Source organism: Ammospiza nelsoni, chromosome 7, assembly GCF_027579445.1.
Source record: "Ammospiza nelsoni isolate bAmmNel1 chromosome 7, bAmmNel1.pri, whole genome shotgun sequence".
Taxonomy (NCBI): domain Eukaryota; kingdom Metazoa; phylum Chordata; class Aves; order Passeriformes; family Passerellidae; genus Ammospiza; species Ammospiza nelsoni.
Genome location: NC_080639.1, coordinates 23,020,385 through 23,043,756, shown reverse-complemented (window position 1 = coordinate 23,043,756; position 23,372 = coordinate 23,020,385). Strand labels below are relative to the sequence as shown.

The window sequence follows — 23,372 nt, the reverse complement described above, 5'->3', positions numbered from 1 at the left end:
GTACAGCTCAGAGGTTCAAGCATTTAAAACAAATAGACAAAACCTTTTTTTTAACCAAGAAAATACATATTTCAGGGCACACTACCTGGATGCTATGATTGCAGGAACTGGCACCTCCTTAGGACCAAATGCTTCAGAGTTAATAGTGTCTACAATAAACACTTTAACAGTAGGATTTTTAGCTCCAGCCTTCAAAGAAAATGTTTTAGGTTATTAAAACCAGGATCTGAATAATTCAAATTGAGGAAAATCAAAACACTTTTTACAGGAAAGTAGACAGGTAATAAGATATGAATTCAGTTGAGTATATAAGAGCAAATAGTCTTATAAGATCTAAGAGTGACGCTGCAGCAGTAGTACATGCTTAGTTTTCCATCATTTATATTTCTATATATAAAGAAGAAAACCTTTTTAAACATTTGAATTTAGTGTCTTTCTCTACAGAAAATGTGCTTGGTGGTAACGATTGTTCTGTTTGCAGTGGGGGGTCTTTGCAGCACACATTACACTGACTTCAGCATAAAACTCCAGTTTATTCACATGATTGCAAGGGCTGTTTGACATCCCAACTGGGAAATGGTTGTTTAAACTGATTTCATGGTTGCTTCTTCACTGCATACATTATCAGTTTTTTAATTCTTCTCCATGTGTGGCCTAAATCATCCAGTTTTACTTTAGAACTGTGACCCAGCTGACAGGTGAGCAAATTCTTTAAATACATTAGCATGATCCCTTGCAATCATGTGAACATGATAAGAGTCAGGAGAGCTTTCTAATGCATGCTGAAGAAATGCCAACCCCAAACCTTGTTGCCTTAGATCTCAAACTTGAAAGCAATTAAAATCCAAAGCCCCTTCAGATCAAAAAGCACTATGAAGTGTGCAAATAAAGTGAAGCCTTTATTTTAAAATATATATAGAAAACACCTTAGTCTCATAATTTATTTACTATAATGAAAAATAACAACTGCATTGTTTACACATGAATAAGTAAACTGAATTTAAAAAAAATAAGTACTTTTGCACATGCTTTTTACCTACATGAGTAATAAAATTTATTTCACTGATATTATATTTAAAATATATAAAATATGGAATATATTTTAATATTATATTTAAAATTTTGTATGTACTTACAGCTGTTCCGAGCTTAGACCAAGCTTTTTGTCTTTTATTTAAGTCACAATGGATTTAACCACGGTAATACTTAAAGAATTAAGGACAGTCAATTTTCTCATGGTCATAACTAATTTCTCAACAGAAAGGAAGTAAAAAAATGACACAACATACCTTTGGGTAAGGGATAGTTATTTTTCTAGGATACTGGTCCTCACCAAAATATGAATATTCAATAACTGGTATGTCAGAATCATTAAATTGTACATATGCTAAATATCTTCCACTTGGAGACCACCACAGTGCATATTTTGTTGCTAGCATCTCCTCTGAGGGAAAAAAAAATGTTTATAACTGTAATCTACCTTCCAATCTATTTTAACACTCTACTCAGCAATCTGGACACATAAAGACAGTTACACTAAATAAATAACATCAAAACATCTCCAAACATGCACACAGACCCCACTTAATTCACTTGGGATTTTCCTGTGTGAATGTTTTTTTTAAATTTTGGTTTGGATGCACTGAAGTGCCAAATTTTCACTGAAATTAAAACTTTAAATCCTAATTCCCAGCCTCTGCCTTTGCATCAGAAGGAAGACAACTTTGTAGAGTTCTCATACAGTTTCAGTAACAAAGACTCAGGATTTTGGTTATGTGTTACGAATACAAAATTCATACATTGTACAGTAAATACAATATGGAAACAAAGTAATCCTTAGGGCTGAAATAAAAAAGTATCATCACAGACATTTTAAAATGGATTGTGAAAACCAGAACCAATCTAAACAAAGCATTTATCATGTTGCTGCCCTGCAAGATTTACTTACCTTCATAGACCCAGTCAGGAATCCCATTAAATATTTCATTCTGTTTTCCATCAGTAGTTATTTTAACTGGTGCCTCTCTAGGACTTTGTTTCAAATAGATATTATTCTGATATACATATACCTAAAGACAAGAAAGTTTTTTTTAAGAATACAGACAATAACAAGATTAGAGCAAGATCTTCTGCAGTCAACACTCCTACATTACACTAGCAAGACCTAATGTATACAAAATGGGAAATGGTACACTAATAGCCCTTGTAAATTCTGCAAGAGCTGGTACCTCAGCAAATAAATGATGCATTGCAGGCCAAATTCTGTGTTCGGTAAAAATTTTAGAACAGATTTTAAATACTGCATCTGTGAATCTCCACTTTAAATTCATTTGTTACACAGCATCAAAAGGAAACCAATTGGTTTTTAGGCCTTGAAACTGCATTTAATCTTATATAAATTTGTGTTGGTCAATTCTGGATAAAGACTGGTGAGCAAACTGAAACACATAATGTACCTGAGAACATGGATTATTCTTCTCTTGAGACACAGACAGTAAAATCTGAACAAGTTAAAACTGGTTTTTTTGTCATTATTTCTCATAACCAAGATTAATAAACAGGCCTGTCAAAGATACGGCTTAATATAAAAAAAAAACCCAAACAACCAAAGATAAATGTCTTTTAGCCATACAAAGCAAATTCATTCTAGGACTTAATTATCTTTACTAACCAATTTGTGTCCAACGGGTGACCAGGATATATACTGAATTTTATGTGGAAGCTGATTTTCTGTTACAAAACCACTAAAAAAAGGAAAGAAGTTGAAATGGCTTTTCGTGCACAGTGCAAATGATCATTATACTGTACATTAATAAAAAAGTCACAAAATCATTTTCTAACTGCTTATTGTTTCTCAAGCAATGCACAATTAAGGCAGGCAGAGACATGCAGTTAACAGGATGGTGTGCACCAGTGCTGGCAAAGGCTTAAACTTACTCCTTTGAAAACCTATTCAACAGCCCAAGGAGCCAGCCTTATCTGTTTCCAAATGCTGCACAAGCACCTGCAGTCATTTGCTGTAGCTGCAGTGTGTGTTACAGTCCCAGCAGGTTATTGGGAAATGTGAACTCAGCACGCACTGAGGCCGGTGCGACAGCAGCACGTCCAGCACTGGGTGAGGATCCCAACTCCCATGCAGTGTCTCTCTACTCACAGCAGCTTGCAGCAACTTCTTCCTGTCACCTTGAGCCAGCAGTTGCCCAGGAATGATGCAGCTCAGTGCAGTCCCTGTTGCTCAGAACTAAGCACATTTGGTCACGCTGCTGCTTTCAGCATAAAAAGGGATTGCAGAGGCAGATGGCCTCCTTTGGATTTGGTTTGGGCAATCTTGAGAAAGAGACCAAATGCCATGGGACTAGCTACAGATCTTTGAGGAATGCAGGGTTGGCTGTTAAAAGAGTTTTAGGGAAGCTGAAGATTACATCAATGATAAAAAGAATGAATTTGTAGAAGGGGATGGGGACAAAAGGGAACATTGAGCAGTGTAAGTTTTAGGGCAAGAAATAGAAATCAATCCAGATGAAAAGAATGTATGGTTTTTCCTAGAGAACATTTTTTTTTCTCAAGAAAGCAACTGACCTGACAGATTTAGGCAAAAGCAAAGCAAGTTGGTAGTTCATTACTACAGTTTTGGAGTGAATGCTTGCAAGCACATCACCACAGTGTATGCACCACAGCTTTCTGTAAGAAATATCATGCCTTACCCATTTATGAGATCATAAATGTGATATGATGCTGTATAAGAGTATCTCCACAGCTGCATAAATGAAAAAAGATAATATTATTAACCTTGAAAAAGACAATCTAATTACAAATAATCAGCTGCCTCTTCACAGTCTATCCCTTTCTCAAGAAAGTACCAAGTAACATTTATCTATGGTAAACACAATTAACAAAATGCTACATAAAATTAAACATTACATTAAAGGGTATATTAAAATAATTACCTTTGAATAATTGCTTTCCAGAGCTATGAAATATTTGTCTGATGACATCACATAATTTGAAGCATTAACTTGTTTCTGAAAAATTAAGAAGTACATTATATTCTAGTCTCACTCACTTGTAAACTGTAACTTGAAATACAGCAGCACTTTTTTGCTTTTTTATTAATGAGAAAGGTACATACCATTGTGCTGTTTGTCATGATGGTGGTTGCGTAGTTAATTTCAACATTGTAAAGGACAATATCATCCTCTGCAGACTGGTGAAGATATTCATTGTCTTCATAAACACGATAAAATGTTTGTTACCTTCACAGAAGATACTACACAAAATATCTGTTTATCAACAAATTCACACTTCTTTCAACAAATAGGTTTTAAGCAAATATCTTTTGGCATCTACATAAATGTTTTCCTCCTAATGATGCTGAGGTACAGAGTTATCAAGAAATTGTCTTCAGGGTTCTTGAGTACATTCTTGAGACTACACACTGCACAGAGGATCAACTATTTAACATCACAAGTAAATGCCAGATTTTATTCTCATGTCTTATCAAGAATGCCAGTGACAGATCCATTAGAAAGTCAGTATCAAAATGTAAATGTTTTAAAGAAAAATATCTTTGCTTATCATTTTACCAGAACACTCTCATTTGTATATTCTGCAGATAAAAGCAGTACCAGACAACTGACACTGCATGATTCTGCCCTTACTCACAAGAGTCCCACAAAATAAAGGTGAGTGGGCTTCACTGAAAATAGAATTTACCTGGCCTTTGCTCAAGATCTGAGCTATAGTTCAGTAGAGAAGAAAGATCAGAATTTTAGTTTCAGGTTATTATTTTCACTGCTATAAACAGGGAGATTGAATTACATATTTGGTGCAGCTAGAAAACCAGACTAAAAAGTTAAATAGGAGCCTGAAACATTGTGAAGATGTTCATTTTTAGGAAATTAGATCACCCTTGAATCTTCTGAGCACTCTTGTGTGATTTTTGTAACAGTATTTGTGTTTTAAATCATCCTTAGGATAAGATATACAATTTTGACTCCTTGTTTCAGAAGAGAAGCAGACATATGGAATGCTGTAGGCATGGCTATCTATGGAATCTATGGCATGACTTTTGTGTGAGTTTGTGACTGTTAAAAGGAAAGATAAGTCTAAGTGAGAAAGCTATAAAGAGAGAAGAAGAATATTAGGTTTAGGTGACATGCTGCCTACATTCTTCAGACATTCAGACAGAATTCTAACAAACAGTGACCTAATTTTAAAATCAAACAAGGGATATCTACGTACTTCAAACTGCTCATCATAAAATTGAACCACTGAAGCAATGCCTCACTCATAAGGCTTTACTTCAGTTCTAAAATTGTGGGCTAAAACTAGCTTGGTGAGAGTCCATGTGCATGGGCACTGCGCTTGTTGCTACTGGCAGAGAACAGTGCTTGAGGCAGCACAGAGATGGGGTAGCATGTGTGCTAGAATGGAACCAGGCTAGCTCCAGTCTCCCTGGGCTGTGCAATTCAATGATAACAAGAGCAGCACTTCAGCCACACACAGACACATTTATATCAGCAGCAATCAACTTCATGTCTCCACCTTAAGGAACTTAGAAATTCAGCTTTATTTTCTATGCAATATCCTGGAACTCAGGAATTTCAGCAGTGTCAGCACTTCCCTAAATGAAATTAGAACAGCTGGCCTCATGGCAGAGCCAGGTACTACTGAAAACAAAGCACAGAGCCTGTAAGACACACTACCTCAGTCTTTACAAGTGGTAACTGAAAAAGTGCTGTGAAAAGCATGAAAAGAAGATTGCTTAAGGAATGACTGACACATTGACAAATTTCTTTCACTTGCTGCAGTGAATATGACAGTAAAAGAAATAAAACACTGAAGGCCTCTGTAAAATTGTAGTTTATACTTGACTCAGACATGTCTGTTGAAACATCAAATACCTGGATTTTCTAGAATGACTGACAGAACAGTAAATTTCAACCATAAGTTTTGACTAACACATTGTTTAATTTCATAGTTAGCATTCATTCAAAGTAAAGCTGGAAGGAAAATACATTTCTAAGTCTGTGTAAACCAGTCTGGAAATACATATTAGAAAGGCTTATCTATGTTTGAGAAAAGGCTTTACTTACCTGACACCCAATATGGAAAAAATGTTTTATATTGGAAGTTTCCATTCAAATAATCTTCCAAGGTAAGAGCTCTAGGACCATCATCTGTGTTGACAACTAAGCATAAGACAAACATTTTCTGTTAATGGCAAGAGGGAAAAAATTTTTAGTCCCGTGTTTTGTTTTTTCTTCATTTAGTGTCATGCAACAGTGAGGATACCATACTCCTGGAGATATGCGTGGGTACAGCAGAAAGGAAAGATCCCTGTTGCTGTTCTGATAAATTCCTTTAGTCTCTGAAAGACTCACCTTTGGGAGTACAAAATTAACTAGACAAACTAATTTATTTTAACCATTTATTCATGCAGACACATTTACCTGAAGACCCTCTGAGTCCAAATAAGCCTTTTCCACACAAAAGACAAATTAAAGATTGCTTAGGTTTTTAATTTTTTTTTTAAGCATGGGTTTCATGAACTTGTAGAGGCAACTGTTTTAATCAGGACCTTCACACGTCCAGCAAATGGTCAAACAACAAGATGCAAACCCTAACTTCCAAATTTTGTACATGCCTCATTAACCACTGTTAGAAGATAGCTTGCAAAATAATCACCATCCACATATATTTCTTAGTAGTCACATGAAAAATGTTGATGAAGGAATCCAGATTAAAAAAAATGCTGAAAAGTAATGAATGAGTGTACCCAAACTTGAACTTTTTATTTAATGCTGCAAAAGAAAGCTGACAATGATTCTCGTAAGAAGAGAGGTACTCAAATATTTGATTTCTAAGCAGGTCAGATAACTTTATTAAAATAATGCAAGTGGAGGCTGGTTTCCTGGATATTGTCTGGCTATATTTTTCCCCAAAGCTAAACAACTTAAGCTAGGGCAGATTGTAAAAAAAAATTCAAGGTCAATCAACTGGATAAGGATTATGCTGTGCAGTTCCTATGTAGAACCTATGCAATTCACACGAGTGAGAATAATCAAAATATTTAATCCTCAAAAGGCACATGAATTGTTCTGATAAAGGACAATTTTTAAAGTTCAACAGCACAATGATGGCAGCTTTCAGGTCTCGGCATTCTGGATGCTATGCTTTCTCCTTTAAAATCCAAGGGACTTCTGCCAGGGTACTCAGAGGTAGTGGAGATGTCACACTGCAGCTTAGAGATCTTTGCCACTTCCCCTGTTTGTTCCTTCGGAGCTCTCAGATGACAGACAGATAATCAAGATGACTCGTTGCTCTCAGGTTTCATATCATGCTCCATCACTTGCTCATTAGTTGCCCTCTCTGTTAAGATCACACTGACTTCCTGGGAAATGTTTCTTCATATTGCCTTCTATGGTGCTTTGTAATGATAACACATATTTTCTTCTGCTAAGTGACTATTATTCACTGTAGAATACACATGTCAGGTTGACTGTTGACACAAGCCTTGTCTGCACTAATGCAGAAGAAAGCTGTCACAAGGGATAAAACTGAATGCCAATCCAGAGGCAAAAACCTGTCCCTATAAACTCTTAGCTAGCAATATGTCCAGAAAATACCCCAAGAAGTTCAATAAGAAGTTAATCCCTCTTGCTAGCACTATGACTGCATATTACAGATCTTTGATACATTAATGATAAACATAGAATATGGCAGACCTAAAAAAAATGCTCGGAAGATAATTCCAAAGAATCCAGTTCTAGTTATGTTGAATGATGATTACTTACCACTATCTCTCAGTTAAAATTCTCTAAGTGAACAAGCTTATTAGCAAAATAAATCAAGATCTATTTCCAAGGTTGTTTGTATAGAAAGCTTAAAATTTGAAGTCCTTTTTGATACCTTAATCTGGTAAAATTACCTGGTTTCTTCTCTCATCTTAAGAGACAAGCAGCAGTATCACAGACTTCCATCACTGGTCTAATTTTCACAGCTCTAATTCAAACCTTCCCTGTGTTAGATATTTCACCCTTACATACTTAATATTCCATGAGGATTTATTATGACTGCTGATTTTCAAAATGTGCCCACTAAGATCTGAACTTCTACCACTGTACTGCCAAAAAGTTTGAAAACAACTATTTCTCACTGGAGTACTTACAATTTTGAATGCTTGTTTTTAGGTAACAGCTTTGTTTGTATTGCCAGGATTATTCAGTTTCAAAGACTGGATATGGGTAAACCAACACCACTAAACCAAAACCAACACACACACACCAAGCTATGAGATATAAAGCTTTGAGCTTCGTCTCTCAAAGCTCTCCTGGCTTATGGCTTATTCCACATGTTCTAATGTGCATCCTTATAAATTGTGTCTAGTCTTGCCAATTACAGTAAGCATACATAATAATCAGAATGTATTGTTGTTTCTGTATATGGTTATTTTTATATGTATATATATATATATGCATTTTATATGTATTTAACATATATGCATTTATATAAGTATTTTATTTAGCGTCTACTGCTAAACATCAAGTAGACAACATGACAAAGGAAAACTGGTTAGCACAGTGTTACTGTCTGCTTCTGGACTAGAATTTCCATCCTCATCTCTGTGGGCTGATGCTGAATAGCTGTAGCACAAGCTCCTCCAAAATGAGGAAACATAAAACTCAATTTAGCACCAGAAATTAATGCCAATACTCCTGACCCTGCTCCAAAACTTTGGTCACACTCAGCATCAACTCACATCAACTGAACCTGCTTTTCCACTTTGGATTTGGCTGAGGTGTTGCAGAGAACACAACTTCTCAGTAATAAACTGGCTACTCACCACTTTGTGGCTGAGCAGTAAGCTCTACGACCTCACCTGTGAAATCAGAGAAACAGGGATTGGGCCTCAGGCCTAGGCCAAGAGTACACAGGGAACAGAAACTTTGACAGACATGCCTTTGGACATTCATTAAAAATAGCAAAAGAGATTAATTCAAAGCCTAAGCAATACATACAGTGAATTGTACCTCTGCCTGTGGTTCCACTATTGCATCTCAACTGCAGACAGGTATTTTCTTTCTTTATGCTGCAGAAGAAGACGACTAGGTACACCAGTGTACAAGTGAAAAGCTCCTTTCTGAACCATTTGGAGTTGCAGTATCATAGCTGGGTTATCACTGTCAGGTAAATCCCACCACACATTCCTAACTCAAAGATGTGTCAAAAAATGGTCAGTGATTTCTTAGGCATGGATGCCATTTGCTACACTGATATTGCCCACCTTGCTCTTCTGAGCCCCACAGAAATTGTCTAATACTTGCAGTTGCAAGTATTTGCCTCTTATTATTCTCTCAAAAAATTATTTTCCTGTTAACTTTTGAGAAATTTTCGACATTTTTATACACTTGCATGTGTAAATCAAAACCACCTACCACATTTTGAGAAGTCTGAAGAACATGAAATGACTAGAAACTTAGCAGACAAAACCAGAAATAATGCTCGTCCATTTTTCTTTGCAGATTTCTTAAGTAGAAATTTATTTGGTCTGTGTCTATACATTTCTCATATGCAGTTAATTGTCTTTCTAGATTGCCACATCCTTTCAGTTGAGCAGTGGTAAAGCCGGAATGTACAAACAACATTCCAGCTGTGTAGCCATTTCCTGTCTGTCTCCAGCTCGCAAAATTTGTAACTGCAAAATTAATTTATATTTCTTCTATTTACAACTGATCAGTAGACTACTTAGAATTCCAAAAGGTTAAGGCATTTGAACAGGTAACTGCAGCACTTGCAGTTCTACCTGAGAATAAGAAGGCATAATCTGACACATCCAACATAATTGTCCAACATATGTGTTGGACATAACTGTGTGTTTGTCAGTTGTCTAAAATGCTCCTCCAAAAGCATCCTGTGAAGTAAGATAATTTCTTGATCATCCTACTGGATCTAAATATGATGTTTGGTATGACTGGTTATTGCTATGACTAATGTCACTATTCCAAGAGACACTACAAGAGTTCTCCATAATTGCTGAGGTACTGAAGAGGCCAGAGAGCAGTATTTGACAACAAAAAGCACACATTCATTTTTTCCTACAGCATCTTCCATCATCTTTATCAACTTCTTCAGGCTGGCAAACTGATCCTTGGTCTCCAATCTCTTTGTTCCCTCACTACTATTTTTAAAATTTAAATCTCATGAAAATATTCTGCCTTCCCTGTCATAAAATGCAGATCTGATGGGAGTAAGTCTGACTTGATACCATGCACTTACCTTGTAGTGAAAGCTCAGATTTGACCATGCTTAGCTAGACAAAAAATCTGGCACCCCACTATTGACAGTAAAAGTCAAATCTGTCACTCTGAGGTGCTATCTCTTCCAGCACTGCATAATATATATGCATATCTATATCTATCTATAGATATATATAACTGATATGCATCTATCCTCATATTAAAATGCTGCATAACAAAATAATCCCTAACTGTTTCAGAAACCTTCAACCCTTCTCTCAACAGCCCAGGATAAACATTAGTCACAGAAATGTCAGATATGAAAGAGATTTCACCTTTCACAAAACCTGCATAATAACTGCAGGACTTAACTTTCACAAGACTTAAGCAGATGGTTGACTTTATAACATTTAGTTGTAAATACAAAACTGTTTCTCCATCTCAGTCCCCCTGCCCACACACATAAAGAAGAATAATAACAGAAAAATATCCTTTAAATAGATAGTGCTACTGGAGTATAAGCCTTTTATTTATTTTATTTAATATTTTATTTATTTTATGTAATATTTTAATTATTTCAGAGGCATTAAAGTAATCTGCTATAGTGATAAGGTCATCTAAATACTTCTATTGCTCTTACTATCTTGTCATAGAAAAAAATAACCACCAAGTCAGTGCCACTCATGTTCAAAATTTCAAAACTCATTTCAAGCTTTACCAGATCACTCAGCAGACCACACTGGGTAGATTTATCAACAGCTGGCATTATAATACTGGAGCAAACTACCCATCCATTTTTTATACAATGCTGACTTTAATTTTCAAATGCAAGCTTGAATATATTCACAAGTAATTCATCATACTCTATCTACAAAAAAAAAAAAAGAGAAGTTTAACTTGTAATTTGATACAGAACTTCTGTAATTATTGCACAAGCATTTAAAACCAAATGCAAGTTCACCAAGCTAATGAAAATTACTAACAGTTTGGGAAAGTCTCCTAACCCCTCAAACAGAAAAACAATATGGGAAGATCTAAGAGTTATTTTTGCAGTGGTGACTAAGAACATTATATATCATGCACAATGAATTGAATTCAGGTGCTTTTCACTTCAAGGAGTTCCTTGTTTCAACATGTGCTGGCATTTCAATTCTACCTTCAGGATATTTCAGCTGTCAGTACATTTCTGTAAAGTGATAAAGCCATAACAATTCTGACAGGACAATCCTAAACATGATTTGATAAACTTTTGTGAACTTCAGAAGCCGCAATAGCCAAAGATACTGCATTTTACACTACATTAGATTAGAAATACCTTACCTCTTGATGGTAGCAGTACAATACACATAAGTAATAAGGAAAGCAAAAGACATATAACCACGCCAAATATGATTTTTAGCCGGGTCTGCAGAAGAGAAACAAACAATAATTACAGTTTTAATATTGTCTGAAGTTTGTTTCCATGGCTGGTAAATAATGAAATCCTCCTTCTCTCTAACTGCTGTAATCGGTTCTAGCAACAAGCAAAAAACATCCCTGCAGTACATATGAAAAGACTTCCCTTTCCTTCTTTAAATCAAATATTTTCACATCAGAGCCTTGTCTAGCAGCTGACAGTTTAAAACAAAGGATGTAAATGCTACCAAAAGTTGAATTCAGGAGCATACAGACCTTCATTTTCCTGTCGTATTCTAAAAGAATGTAAATTCTCTCTTCTGGGTGTTGGTCAGTAGATCTAGGAGAGGAGTTCGAAAAGGCAGTGTCTGTTTTCACAGTTGGAGGCCAAACCTCTGGTAGACTTTTTTTTTTCCTACATACTTTTGGAAACTGTGCCAAATTTCAAAGGCTTTCCATAAAATTGAAACCACACTTTTGGGGAAGTTCTTGGACAAGAAATGGACAGTGGGAGGCTATCGGGGTGGTGATTATGTACTTCCCCTTAATGTGAGCTGTAGCCAACATCTGCTTACACTAACTTGAGGTTTTATGACTCATCAGATACTTGACATGCACTGTTTTTCTCTGAAAAGCATCTACTGTGGTTTTTGGCCCTCCCCACTTTCTCAGGACATAGTCATGACCGTATTTCTACTGTCTACAGAGAAATTAAAAGAAAATCCCATAGCTGTATTGCTTATGTGGAATTCACATATGTTTACTTTTAGAAATAATAAATGATGGCACAAGAATGCAAAACAAGCAGCAGAAACAGTGCTGTTTAATGTCTTCCACATGTGAGAAGAATTGCTGTTTTCCCCTGAAAACCATGCACATCTATAGGCTACGTAGGAGAGCTTACAGAAGTAAATACATACAAGCCCAGCGGAAATTCTGAAATAGTTCTCCAACCGCCAATTACACCTATTTTATTTTGCCCACTGAAATGAGGTCAGCTGAAAACTGGGAAAACTCCGGAGACCGCAGTGTCAGGTTACATAATCCATCCCTCCGGAGAGCGGAGCAAGGCTGGAAAAGGGAAGAACGAGCCCGCCGTGCGTGGCTCCCGACGTTACCCACACGGCGCGGCCGCCGCTGGCCCGGCCCGGCCCGGCCCGGCCCGGCCTGAGGGAGCTGGGCCCGCCCCCACCGCCCGGCCCAGCCCGGCCCGGCCCCGCTCCGCGCCCCCTGGCGGCACAGCGCGCACACACACCGCACGGGAACGGGAACAGGAACACACACACGGGGACAGGGGGACACACACGGGGACAGGGACACATACAGGGATAGAGACACGCACAGGGACAGGGACACACGCAGGGACAGGGACACACACGGGGACAGGGACACACACAGGGACAGGGACACACACGGGGACAGGGACACACACACAGGGACAGGGACAAACACACGGGGACGGGACAAACACACGGGAGGACAGGGACACACACACGGGGGACAGAGACACACACGGGGACAGGGACAGGGACGCACACGGGAACAGGGACACACACAGGGACAGGGACACACATGGGGACAGGGACACACACAGGGATAGACACACGCATGGGGACAGGGATACACATAGGGGCAGGGATACACTCATGGGGACAGAGACACACAGGGGACACACATGGGGACAGGGACACACACACGGACACACACAAAGACATGGACAAACACACAGGGACAGGGACACACACATGGGGACAGGGAAACACACAGGGACATACACACGAGGAGAGAGACACACATACACAGGGACAAACACACGGGGACAGGGACACACAGGGAGACACACACCCAGACACAGACAATACATACACATGGGCATACACACAATGCAGACACACAGGAACACAGACACAGACACACAAATAGACACACCAAATTTTCCAGCAGAACTTGGGCTAACTATAAAGAATTTATTACAGAGTATCATAAAGAAAAAACATCTCATTTACTACCCCTCAAGTGGCCAAGTCACCACCTTAGCTTAACAGTATCAGTATGGGCTGGGATTTGAATCCCAACTGTTACACCAGACTTGGTGAGGCAGAACTGATCTGGGCAGTATTTTGGCAATATTCATTGCATTAGACTTGGAGAGAGAATTTTTTGAAAATATTCAAATTTATCGTGTGGAAAAAACAATGATATGAAAAATGCTTCATTTTCTCATAAAAATTCAGTTCCCCTCTCTCTGCAGCTCTTGTCACAACAATAAATTACAAGTTAAACAAGATGAGGTTTCTGAACAAGATCCATGTTGGTAATGTAGGACATGCAGGACAAAAAGGCTGGGAAGGCTAAAATATATTCTTTATGTATATATTTGGTTATACAATGTTTGTATATACATTTTTTGCATATACATTGTTCATGTATATTGTTTGTTATGCTAAAATACACTGTCTAATAAGGGCAGAACTCAGCTCAAAACCAGTGGTTTTCTTAACAAGATAAAACTGCAGCTACTCAAAATTTCCATAACAGAAAAGAATTGTGAAAAAAGAATTTTCCCCTTGTAACTCGTGCTTCATATTCATATTTCCAAACTGCTACTTATTTCCTAGCATTCCATAATTAATGCTGTTTGTATTTTCAATAGCATGGTTTAGAGAAATACATTTTTTCCTACCAACATTGGTTATTTCTGACGACCAGAACATCACAAAATTGCAAATGGAGGTTTTTGATCAGGCTAGTTTTCCATTCCAAATATGCAGCTTCTTCTAATGAATGCATACTTAGAGAATGCTTCAAAGGAAATGATTCAATCTCACATGATCTAAAAGGCTTTACAAAATGACTTTATGCTGCATACCATGTATTTGTCTACTTCAGGAATCAAATTATTTAGGCATGAGTTTAAATAAGATTCACAATGGCTGCAGATTAGAGGAAAAAAATTACCTGTCAGAGAATGACATTTACAAGCTTTGTAGAACTGCTGCTAATTCCTGAACTCCCTTCTCTGGACTGTTTAGACCAGCACCAGTGAAGAAGCAAACAGCAATTCTTTCAACAGCCAAACTCTTTCTAACTTCTGCAACATGAGGAACCCATAATGTAAGAGAAATAAAAGTGTAAGAAGGGTAGGAAGAGGGTAAGTCACTTGGTGAAATGGACAAATTATGGAACAGAAAACACACTCAGTTTGGCCAGCAGCTATCGAACCAGTAAAGCAACTACTCGAAGGTTACTGAAGTATTTGCTCTTCACACGTGAGGAAATGCAGATTTACAGATGTAGGTTGTGCATGACACCAGACCAAAAGGAGACACAGCAATGAACATAGAACTGAGGTTGATCCAGTTCTTAAGCAGCCATACACAAAGCTAGACAAATCCCCAAATGACTTTCTTCTTTCCACATTTGTGAACTAATAAAAACTGTAAGTAGTAAATACAATCAGGATTTTTCACACTCCCTGGAGGACATTGGGTCCCTAAAGGCAATAAAAGCAGAGCTAAGCAGAAGATAAAATACAGCAATTTAGCTTGTTTTTTACAAATTCACACTCTCTGGATGGGCAATATGGGCGTCTTTTACAACCCCATTCAGAGAAAATAACTTGACTGGAAATTCATTACCCTACACACCAGCAGGATTGATTTGAGGTTCATTATGCATTAGCTGAAGTGAGATTGTGCAAACACTCTTTAAGCTCTAGTGACAATGTGGCAGAGTCACGCTAGGAACTGGGAGTGTAACAGCAGCACCCAGGTGAACTACAAGAAGCCCAGGTATGTTTGTCACACAGGTCTGTAGCACGTGTGCAGAAATTCATCTGCATCTACTTTCGTTGCTACAGTAAAGGGAAGTGTAAAAAGCTCAGATTTCAGAAAATCTACTCAGCATGGAAATTGATTTGATTGAAGACGCAGCAGAAATCTATGAAATGATGTAGTATTTTTACCAGTGTTTTACACTTATTTAAAAGTAGTGAATAAACTAATTCAGATACTTGAAAATGCTATGTACAGAGTATTATACTGCATTTATTTACCTGTAACAACTCATTAATAAAGAAATCCAGAGATGTCTCAGAGGATGAAGGATATCTGGATGATTTCCCACGAGGCTATTCTAATAATTAATTCAGTTACTGTTGTAACAACAAATAAACCTTCCTTCCACTCTTCAATATCTTACTTGCAAAATGGGAGGAGAAATCTGTCCATGAGATAAATATGGAGAAACATGCTATTTTTACAGTCAGAATACTACCACCCTTTAAATTTCTAGGATGAAGCTATGGTATTATTACTGTCTAAATACTTACAGTGGAAGAGAATTAACAGTATCATAGTTAGTAAATGTTAGTTATAGCAATTTATTGAAAAAAATACACACCTCATTATGTAGCCAGGCTAACAATCCCATGAAACTGACACACAGAGAGTCACTTTGGCAATGTCCTTCTTGGACAGTAAAATAATCAATTTCAGGTTAAGGGCTTGATTTCTGGAAATGTCTTCTAAGGGAAACCTAATTTTAGTCTGTCAAATTGTATGAGCTTTCAGCTATATTTATGAAGGGAGGAATTCAGTCATGAAAACACTGACATAGCAACAGTGATTCAGAAATAATGGGTGACATCTTCTTTACGTGGCTCCTCTTTTGAGATCCTTTATCTTCAAAATGGTAATAGCATGAAGAAAATAATGACCATGGTATATCTTAAGCTGTCTTTTCACTGTTTTGGGATTGACAACAGGTCATGTAGCACACTTTTGACAGTGTTGTCATCTTGTAGTGAAAAGAGTCAGGAGTTTGTTCCATAAATACACATGACTGCAATGCATTTGCCATCTTTGTCCAGGAGTACAAATCTGAGTGCAGATAGCAGCTGTGTGACTTTGTCCTTCTTTCTTGTTTCGCTTTTTGTCTTCAGGACAGTTTCCTTCTGTCCAGGAGCTTTCACAGTGCTTTTGATGCAGCATGCTCTATAGGACACAGGAGCTTCTGATCAACAGAGAGAAGTTGAAAAGGGCTTTTATTTTCATTCTAAATCCTTAATCTTCATCACTTGAAGGACAATGAGCTGCATAATCAAAACTAGGAAACCTGATGGGCAGGTCTCCCCATTTCTTAAAAATATTGTTTGTTGTTTTCTTGTCTGCAAACACAACCACAAAATTTCTGATCTTTAGACAAGGCAGGTCAAGGCCTCGATGAACCATCATATTTCCCCAAGCCTGCAAGTAGAAAGAAATTGCATTTCAGGTTAAAAAAGGCAAGATCATTAGACAGAAACAAATACAGACAAGAGTATGAAAATAAGATGTTCCTCACTTGTCCACAGTCTTTGCATATAATTTCCCCATTTGTCTGGTAATCAGCATGCTTATCTTGCAGTGTTTTATTTTCTCTTGTATGATAAAGACTTCTGAAAAACAGACAGCACACATCAGAATCCACTGGTTATTCCATGTTACATACAGACATATATAAACAGTGACTAAGACTGCTGAAATCAGGTACGAAACCCAAAAAGTCATAGACTCTGTCTGAGAAAATGCAAGGTCATGCTTCATACTCCTAAGTAATGATGAAACACACATGTACTCCCTGTCCCTCTTCATTGCCTATCAGGAGCTGCATCCTTCCTCACACATCTTGAAGTGGGAGTTGCAGGCTCTTGTTCTAATAACAGACAGATCAAGCTTGTTTTTTCAAGTGCCATGAAACTGTCAAGGAAATAATACCTGAAAATTAAAGGATTTCTTTTTATTCCCTGTAGCTCAATCTTAACCCTTAAGAGAATTCATTTGGCTCTGACTACCCAGACCTGCAGAGTATGTGTACATTCTTGAATCATTTATTTAGGGAGTACTTGATCCTGAAGGTTACTATTAGCCTGTGCAGAATGGAATATATACCATACTACATAGTAAGTGACCTAGTTAATAGTACCACAGAAGCTGCATCTTTTTTTTTGAAGTCTTAAACTCAATTCACCTTGAAATCAGGAATAAGAACAAACATTTTGTTCAAGCTCCTTAACTGTAAACTCCATAGAGCCTAGGACCCAACAATATTGGAATAATCTATTTTTTTTCTCGCAGGGCCTAGAGGGTTACAGGCCCTGTTACAGCCTCGATGAAAGGAAAATCTGTTTCTGCCTGAAAGAGATAAAGTAGTTCATAAACACTTACTGGAAATCTTTTTTCACACTGACATGATGCATGTCTTCAATAACTTGTATGTCTTCTCCAGAACATATCGTCTTGGAGCAATTTTTGCATAAGAATTTTATTAGTGAAGGATTTTTCTTGTATGTCTTGCGCTGATCTCTCACCACCTTCATTTGTTTTTCCACTATACTTTGCGACTGGAAACTCTGAATCTAGAAACAGATCAGTAAGAGCACTGTAACATTCTGCTGGAATGACAGTTATAGTTTTCTTTCTCAGTTATTTTACTGAGTTCACTGTCAACATGACTTCTAGTCAATTTTCCCTTGCTCGTGTGTTTTCCCCTTACCAATAGAAAACCAGACTTTTCAAAAGGACAGGAAAACAGATTATAAAACAAATATTGGCAAAAGAATTCAAAGCCATATGTAGTAACAAGTATTATTTCAAGTTTTTCCCCTCTAAGTAGATTTCAAATAGAAAGTATTCCATACAATATAAATCAGTATTCTTTAAAGGGAAAGTGAAGAGTTGCAGTGAATACCTTATTTAAATACTCTTCCTGTGGCATCTTCTGAACACGCTGAATGGCCTTGTACATCATTTTCTCACGAAAAATATTAACATTTTCACGTTCAACAGCCCCTGAGCCACTTGAAGCCACAAGAGCATAGGTGCTTTCATCAGCTCGAGCTCTACCGCGAGCCTACAATTTGCAAGGAACACAAAAATAAACACCACAATACTCCCTATTACATCACACAACAATTTTTTTCTAGTTTTCTAATGGAAGACATGCACTGTTCTACTTGCACTATCCCCAAAATGCAGTTTTTTCCATTTAACTCAGACAGATAAAGAATCAGTGAATAACACATACTGTTTCTGCAGTGTCATCCATGATACCTGTGAGAACTGCTCAGGAGATTTGGGACTAGCCTGTTTTGCAATGCCAAAACTACATTTTGTTGCCAAAATAAGCATGCATTTAAATATTAAATATGTAAATATTTGTGTTCACAAGTTAAATGAAAGCATGTATCAAACTGGTATTCTGATATGTAATAATCTCTCTTTATCTGATGATGGTGTGGTGTCCAGACACTGGTGGTAAAAATGCCTCTTGTATCAACTGGTCTGATGACCATATTCTTGTATCTCTTCTATTAAAAGAGCTTAACATTTGTGTAGAACTTTGAACTGATGCTACACCATTACAGAGAGAGGCAAATTTTATGTTGCATATGGACTGAGGATGGAAATTGGAAATGAACTTTTTTGCAAGAACATTTTCTCTTTTAGCATTCAAGTATTTAAAAATTATTTCCAAACGCCAGGTATATGATTCACCATTTCCTCACTGCAAAAAGAAAAGCATTATTAAAATAAGGTATGTATGCAGAAAATTCCTACCTGCACCATAGCAATTTCATTGGTGACGAGGCCGTAGCGAATAACGATGTTACATTCTTTGATGTCCAGGCCTTCCTCAGCTACAGTAGTAGCAATTAGTAAATTTACATTTCCACATCGAAATTTATCAATAATTTCCCTTTGCTCATTCTGCAAATTCAAATAATCAAATTAACTTTCAGTACTAGTTTCTGTTACCAGTTTATTCTAATTAACGAGTTTAGGAATTAAAGTCCCATCATTTCTGAGCTGAGTGTCAAACATCAAGTGGCCTTAACAACCACATTTAAGCATCCTGCAAAAGAAGGAGCTTCTATTGAATATAACATGAGTTCAGCACCATATTTTGAGGGAGGAGGGAGCAGAATCCAATCCTTTTATGGTAACTGGGCTTGGAACTTCATAGTCTATGTCATAGGTACTAGGAGATTCGATAATATAGTTGTTCTATTGTTTTCAAATTTTTAAAGTACTTACCCATAAGACAAGATTTTTATCACTTCAGTAATTTCTGATTAGAATACAGACTTCCAGCTCTAGTTCTAAAGCACTTAAAATTCTCCATAATAAATGGAGACTGTAACTCTGGTGATCTCAGTAGCACCAAAAAGAACAACTATGATACACTTAAAAAGAAAATATCTAAATCACAGACTTCTGAATCAACTGGATGTTTGTCACCAGCTTGAGCAGAGGAACAGAAACTTGCTATTTGCTATATTCAGTTTCAAAATGCAGAAGATATTGGTTTTGTTTGTGTAATGTGCCACAGAAATTAAATTCCAAGTTTGATAGAAGTCAAGCAACTTTTGGAGAGAATTTTTTGGGAGAATTTTTTCTTGAAACTCAGGGCAGCAGAAGAAAATGGACTCTGCCTAGCAGCAAAACACACCATTTTTGCTTAAATGCTGATATGGGGAGTAAGGACGAGAACAGAAGAGACACAAAGTACTTTGATTTAAAATGTTTTTAGTGCAAGTGTAAATCACCAGAGAGATGTGGTGTATAGAATCAACGTAATTCTACACAGATGGACACAACTGAGTGATCAATTGTGATATTTCCAGTATCATTTTTGGCAAGTTTTCTTTCAATGTTATGCATCAGTGTGAAGCATGCATATAAACTGGTGTAATTTGATTTAAGCAATGATAGTACAAAAAGACAGGAATAATCACCTTTGTAATCTTATTTTTCAATTCAGCAGCTAAAATATAACGTGAATTACTGTTATCCTGATAAGCATAAACTCATTTAATTGCATTTTTACTCTTTCCATTTTGTTTGCTTTTGCTTCCCATGCCTTGCTATAACTTGGGTCCTTCTTGGCTATACACTACTCTAGGCAACAGACGCTGGCTACTCCTATTGCGATAGAATCCAAAGCCAAAAAAGCTTGTTACTTGTGGAAATAACATTATTCCAACATTATTATTCACTTTTAGTCAACATTATTATTCATTTATCTTTATGAAGATAAGTTGCTGGCTGGTATGAAATCAGAACTCTGGGCTCTGAACTTCAGTTCACTGGCCTAGGACTAAGACAAGATGTTTTCCAAAATCATGTACAAGAGGTAATGTTGACATGCATTATCAGTTCTATACCTGAGTCATGGGCTTCGTTTCACTCTTATGTCCAGAGCCAATAAGATAATGGGCCTTAATTCCCACTTCTTCAAATTTTGGGTTGTCCTTAATCCACTGGAAAAGAGCTGAGGCACTTTGACGAGTCTTTGTGAAAATGATTCCTCGAGGTTCTTCAGTCTTCGTGAACTCCTCCATTAAAGTATTTCTCAACTTCGTTAGCTTTTCATTTTCATTTTCTGGATTTCTAGTCAACTCTTTCAGCTGTTTCTTTTTTGCTTTAAAAAGAACAGATGTAAATTAAGAAAATGTAGCTATGTAAAACAACAGCTCGAACCAAAATAAACCCTAAAACCTACAAAGCAAAGAGCAACTTTCTATATAACTCTCCCAGCATGGCTAATTCACATTCAGTTTGAAGAGCTGGGGCATACCAATTATTTCTGAAGTGAGTTTACAGTCACTAAATACATACTAATCAACCAAAATAAATCACCATTATCATACACTTTGCCTGTATTTCATAGTAAGAATAAGCCAAAGGAAAAAACCTGCCTATACACACAAAGTTGGTACAGAGTCAAATGCACGGTAATAAAGAATTAAATCACAGCTTATAATATTTACAAAACTATTTTAAAATAATAGAAAAATGTCTTACAAGGAGAAACAGATTAATATATACAGCCTTGGAGCTGGTAATGGTTTTATAAATTTAGACATAAATTGTTCATAGGACATGAATTAAAGTAGGAATCCCCACTAGAAACATGCAGTAAAGCAGACACCAGCATGGGCATGTCTGATATTGCAGCTCCAAGACATTAAAATGCACTCAGTGAACTGTCAAATGAATGACTCTCTTCAATTGGCTCTACTGACCAGAAGGAAGGGGGATTCCTCTGTGTTTTAAATTTTTTAAAAACTTACCATATTTAAAAACCTATGTCATTATCAGATGATTATGAAACACAAGAACACTTCAAGGCAGGGACTCGGTGTGTTAGTACACTGATGTCATGACCCTGTGCAGACTATTGCAGTGTACCTAGTCCAAGGCAATCATACTCAATGTACCACAAACTGTTACTCTACCTAGATAGTGACTTTATGACTAGTCTTATTCATATTTTTGAATCCAATCAAACATAGAAATACATACAAAAAATAGATAAATGTAACAAACTCCCATAATTTTCCACCTTAGTTAAACCTACACTAAGTGCCCCATGGCACTTATCACCCAAAGATGAATTCTGCTCTTAAAGCTGAGAAATTTTAGACATTCTTCTATTAATCCTAGACTTTCAGCGGTAAAATCCTAAAAAAAATGGAATTTATTTTTCATTGGCAGGTTCTTTGGACTTCATTTACCTGCAAAAATAAAAGCAACTAGAAATTACACTTATGAAACTGAGTTTCATTTTTAGTTGGTTTAAATTTTTGGTTCTCAGCAACAGCTCACTACTGAAAATCTAAACAAGGAAGGATAGACATGTATGAAGAGTCATTAAAACCATGCTGACATTATCTAACCTATAGTTTTCATTCTTTTTTTTCATTTCTCAACAATAGTGAGAAAAATTTATAGTTCATTGGATACATGAAGCTGGGTCACATTCTGCAGTATAATCTATTTCTGTTTGTACCACCCAAGAGCCATGGGTGATGGGAGCAAACTTCTCTAGCTCTTTCTGCTTGCAAAGGCAGTAAAGGAAAAAATCTGAGTAAAAAAGATTAAAGAATGAAACCTAGTTCCAAGGTGACTGATCTGAAAAAAAACTTTGGTCTTTGCAGTTTGATCTTTTGTTTAATTCTCTAATTAAATGTTCTTTGCCTGAAACTAACTTAAAGCCAGCACTTTACTTTCTTAGTACATAGACAAATGAACTTTGGCAGGAAGGGTTGGTTAAGAACTCATTATTTCATTACTTTTGGATTCCATTTACTCAATGTTTTACGCCCCCAGAGTGTCTACTGAAATACATATTTTATGTATCTGCTAAGAGTGTCCTCAGGGACACCTCACTGGATAAAAGCAGAAAACAGCTTTTACTTACTGGCAGCAAAAACAAAGGTGGCTTTGGGTGGAAGGTGAAGAACCATTGTTACATATTATGACATGATCCCACTATGATGTTTAATGCATTCAAAAGTGTATGAACTGGGATATCAAGGCACTGTGATAATAAACAACACAGCAGATTCCAGGAGGCAATAACTAATGGGCCCATGTAAACCATGTTAGTGCACAATTATGGATTACAAATATTAAATATCACAATGTATTTCAAACTCACCATGAAATAAACCTATCAGAAATTCATCTGTTTCATCCTGTTTTGATACTGCTGGTTCATCATCATCATCATCATCACTCCTTACTGTCTTCTTACTTTTCTCCTCTTTATAGAAGTTATTTAGGTGATTGTAGGCATCCACCATTCGGATGGTGTCATTTATCTGGAGAGCATCATTGTATTTCTTCAAGTGCTCTGCACAGACACGTTCCCTCCGTTTTTCTTCTTTCGCAGCTAGAAGGGAACAAAAATACA

The 23,372-nt window shown here is 36.9% G+C and overlaps 2 protein-coding genes across 4 annotated transcripts in view; both read right to left on the bottom strand.

Annotated features, from left to right (window-relative positions):
- FAP (fibroblast activation protein alpha) overlaps positions 1–12,680 on the bottom strand; it is a 38,936-nt gene extending 26,256 nt beyond the window's left edge. The window contains exons 1-11 of one of the 3 annotated variants that reach the window (XM_059475489.1): positions 12,554–12,680; positions 11,910–11,973; positions 11,559–11,643; positions 6,096–6,191; positions 4,130–4,224; positions 3,948–4,022; positions 3,705–3,757; positions 2,672–2,744; positions 1,949–2,069; positions 1,290–1,444; positions 86–189 (exon numbers count right to left, since the gene is read on the bottom strand). In XM_059475489.1, coding sequence (XP_059331472.1) covers positions 86–189; positions 1,290–1,444; positions 1,949–2,069; positions 2,672–2,744; positions 3,705–3,757; positions 3,948–4,022; positions 4,130–4,224; positions 6,096–6,191; positions 11,559–11,643; positions 11,910–11,915 — 863 coding nt within the window. In that variant the 5' untranslated portion in view covers positions 11,916–11,973; positions 12,554–12,680. Of the gene's footprint in view, positions 1–85; positions 190–1,289; positions 1,445–1,948; positions 2,070–2,671; positions 2,745–3,704; positions 3,758–3,947; positions 4,023–4,129; positions 4,225–6,095; positions 6,214–11,558; positions 11,644–11,909; positions 12,100–12,553 lie in introns of those variants that run through there. The other 2 variants (XM_059475488.1, XM_059475490.1) reach the window with 2 other exon arrangements.
- A 900-nt stretch (positions 12,681–13,580) lies between these two features.
- IFIH1 (interferon induced with helicase C domain 1) overlaps positions 13,581–23,372 on the bottom strand; it is a 28,342-nt gene continuing 18,550 nt past the window's right edge. The window contains exons 10-16 of the mRNA XM_059475487.1: positions 23,118–23,351; positions 20,839–21,095; positions 19,232–19,381; positions 18,363–18,524; positions 17,840–18,030; positions 16,977–17,070; positions 13,581–16,879 (exon numbers count right to left, since the gene is read on the bottom strand). Of these exons, the coding sequence (XP_059331470.1) occupies positions 16,697–16,879; positions 16,977–17,070; positions 17,840–18,030; positions 18,363–18,524; positions 19,232–19,381; positions 20,839–21,095; positions 23,118–23,351 (1,271 nt within the window). The 3' untranslated portion in view covers positions 13,581–16,696. The remainder of the gene's footprint in view (positions 16,880–16,976; positions 17,071–17,839; positions 18,031–18,362; positions 18,525–19,231; positions 19,382–20,838; positions 21,096–23,117; positions 23,352–23,372) is intronic.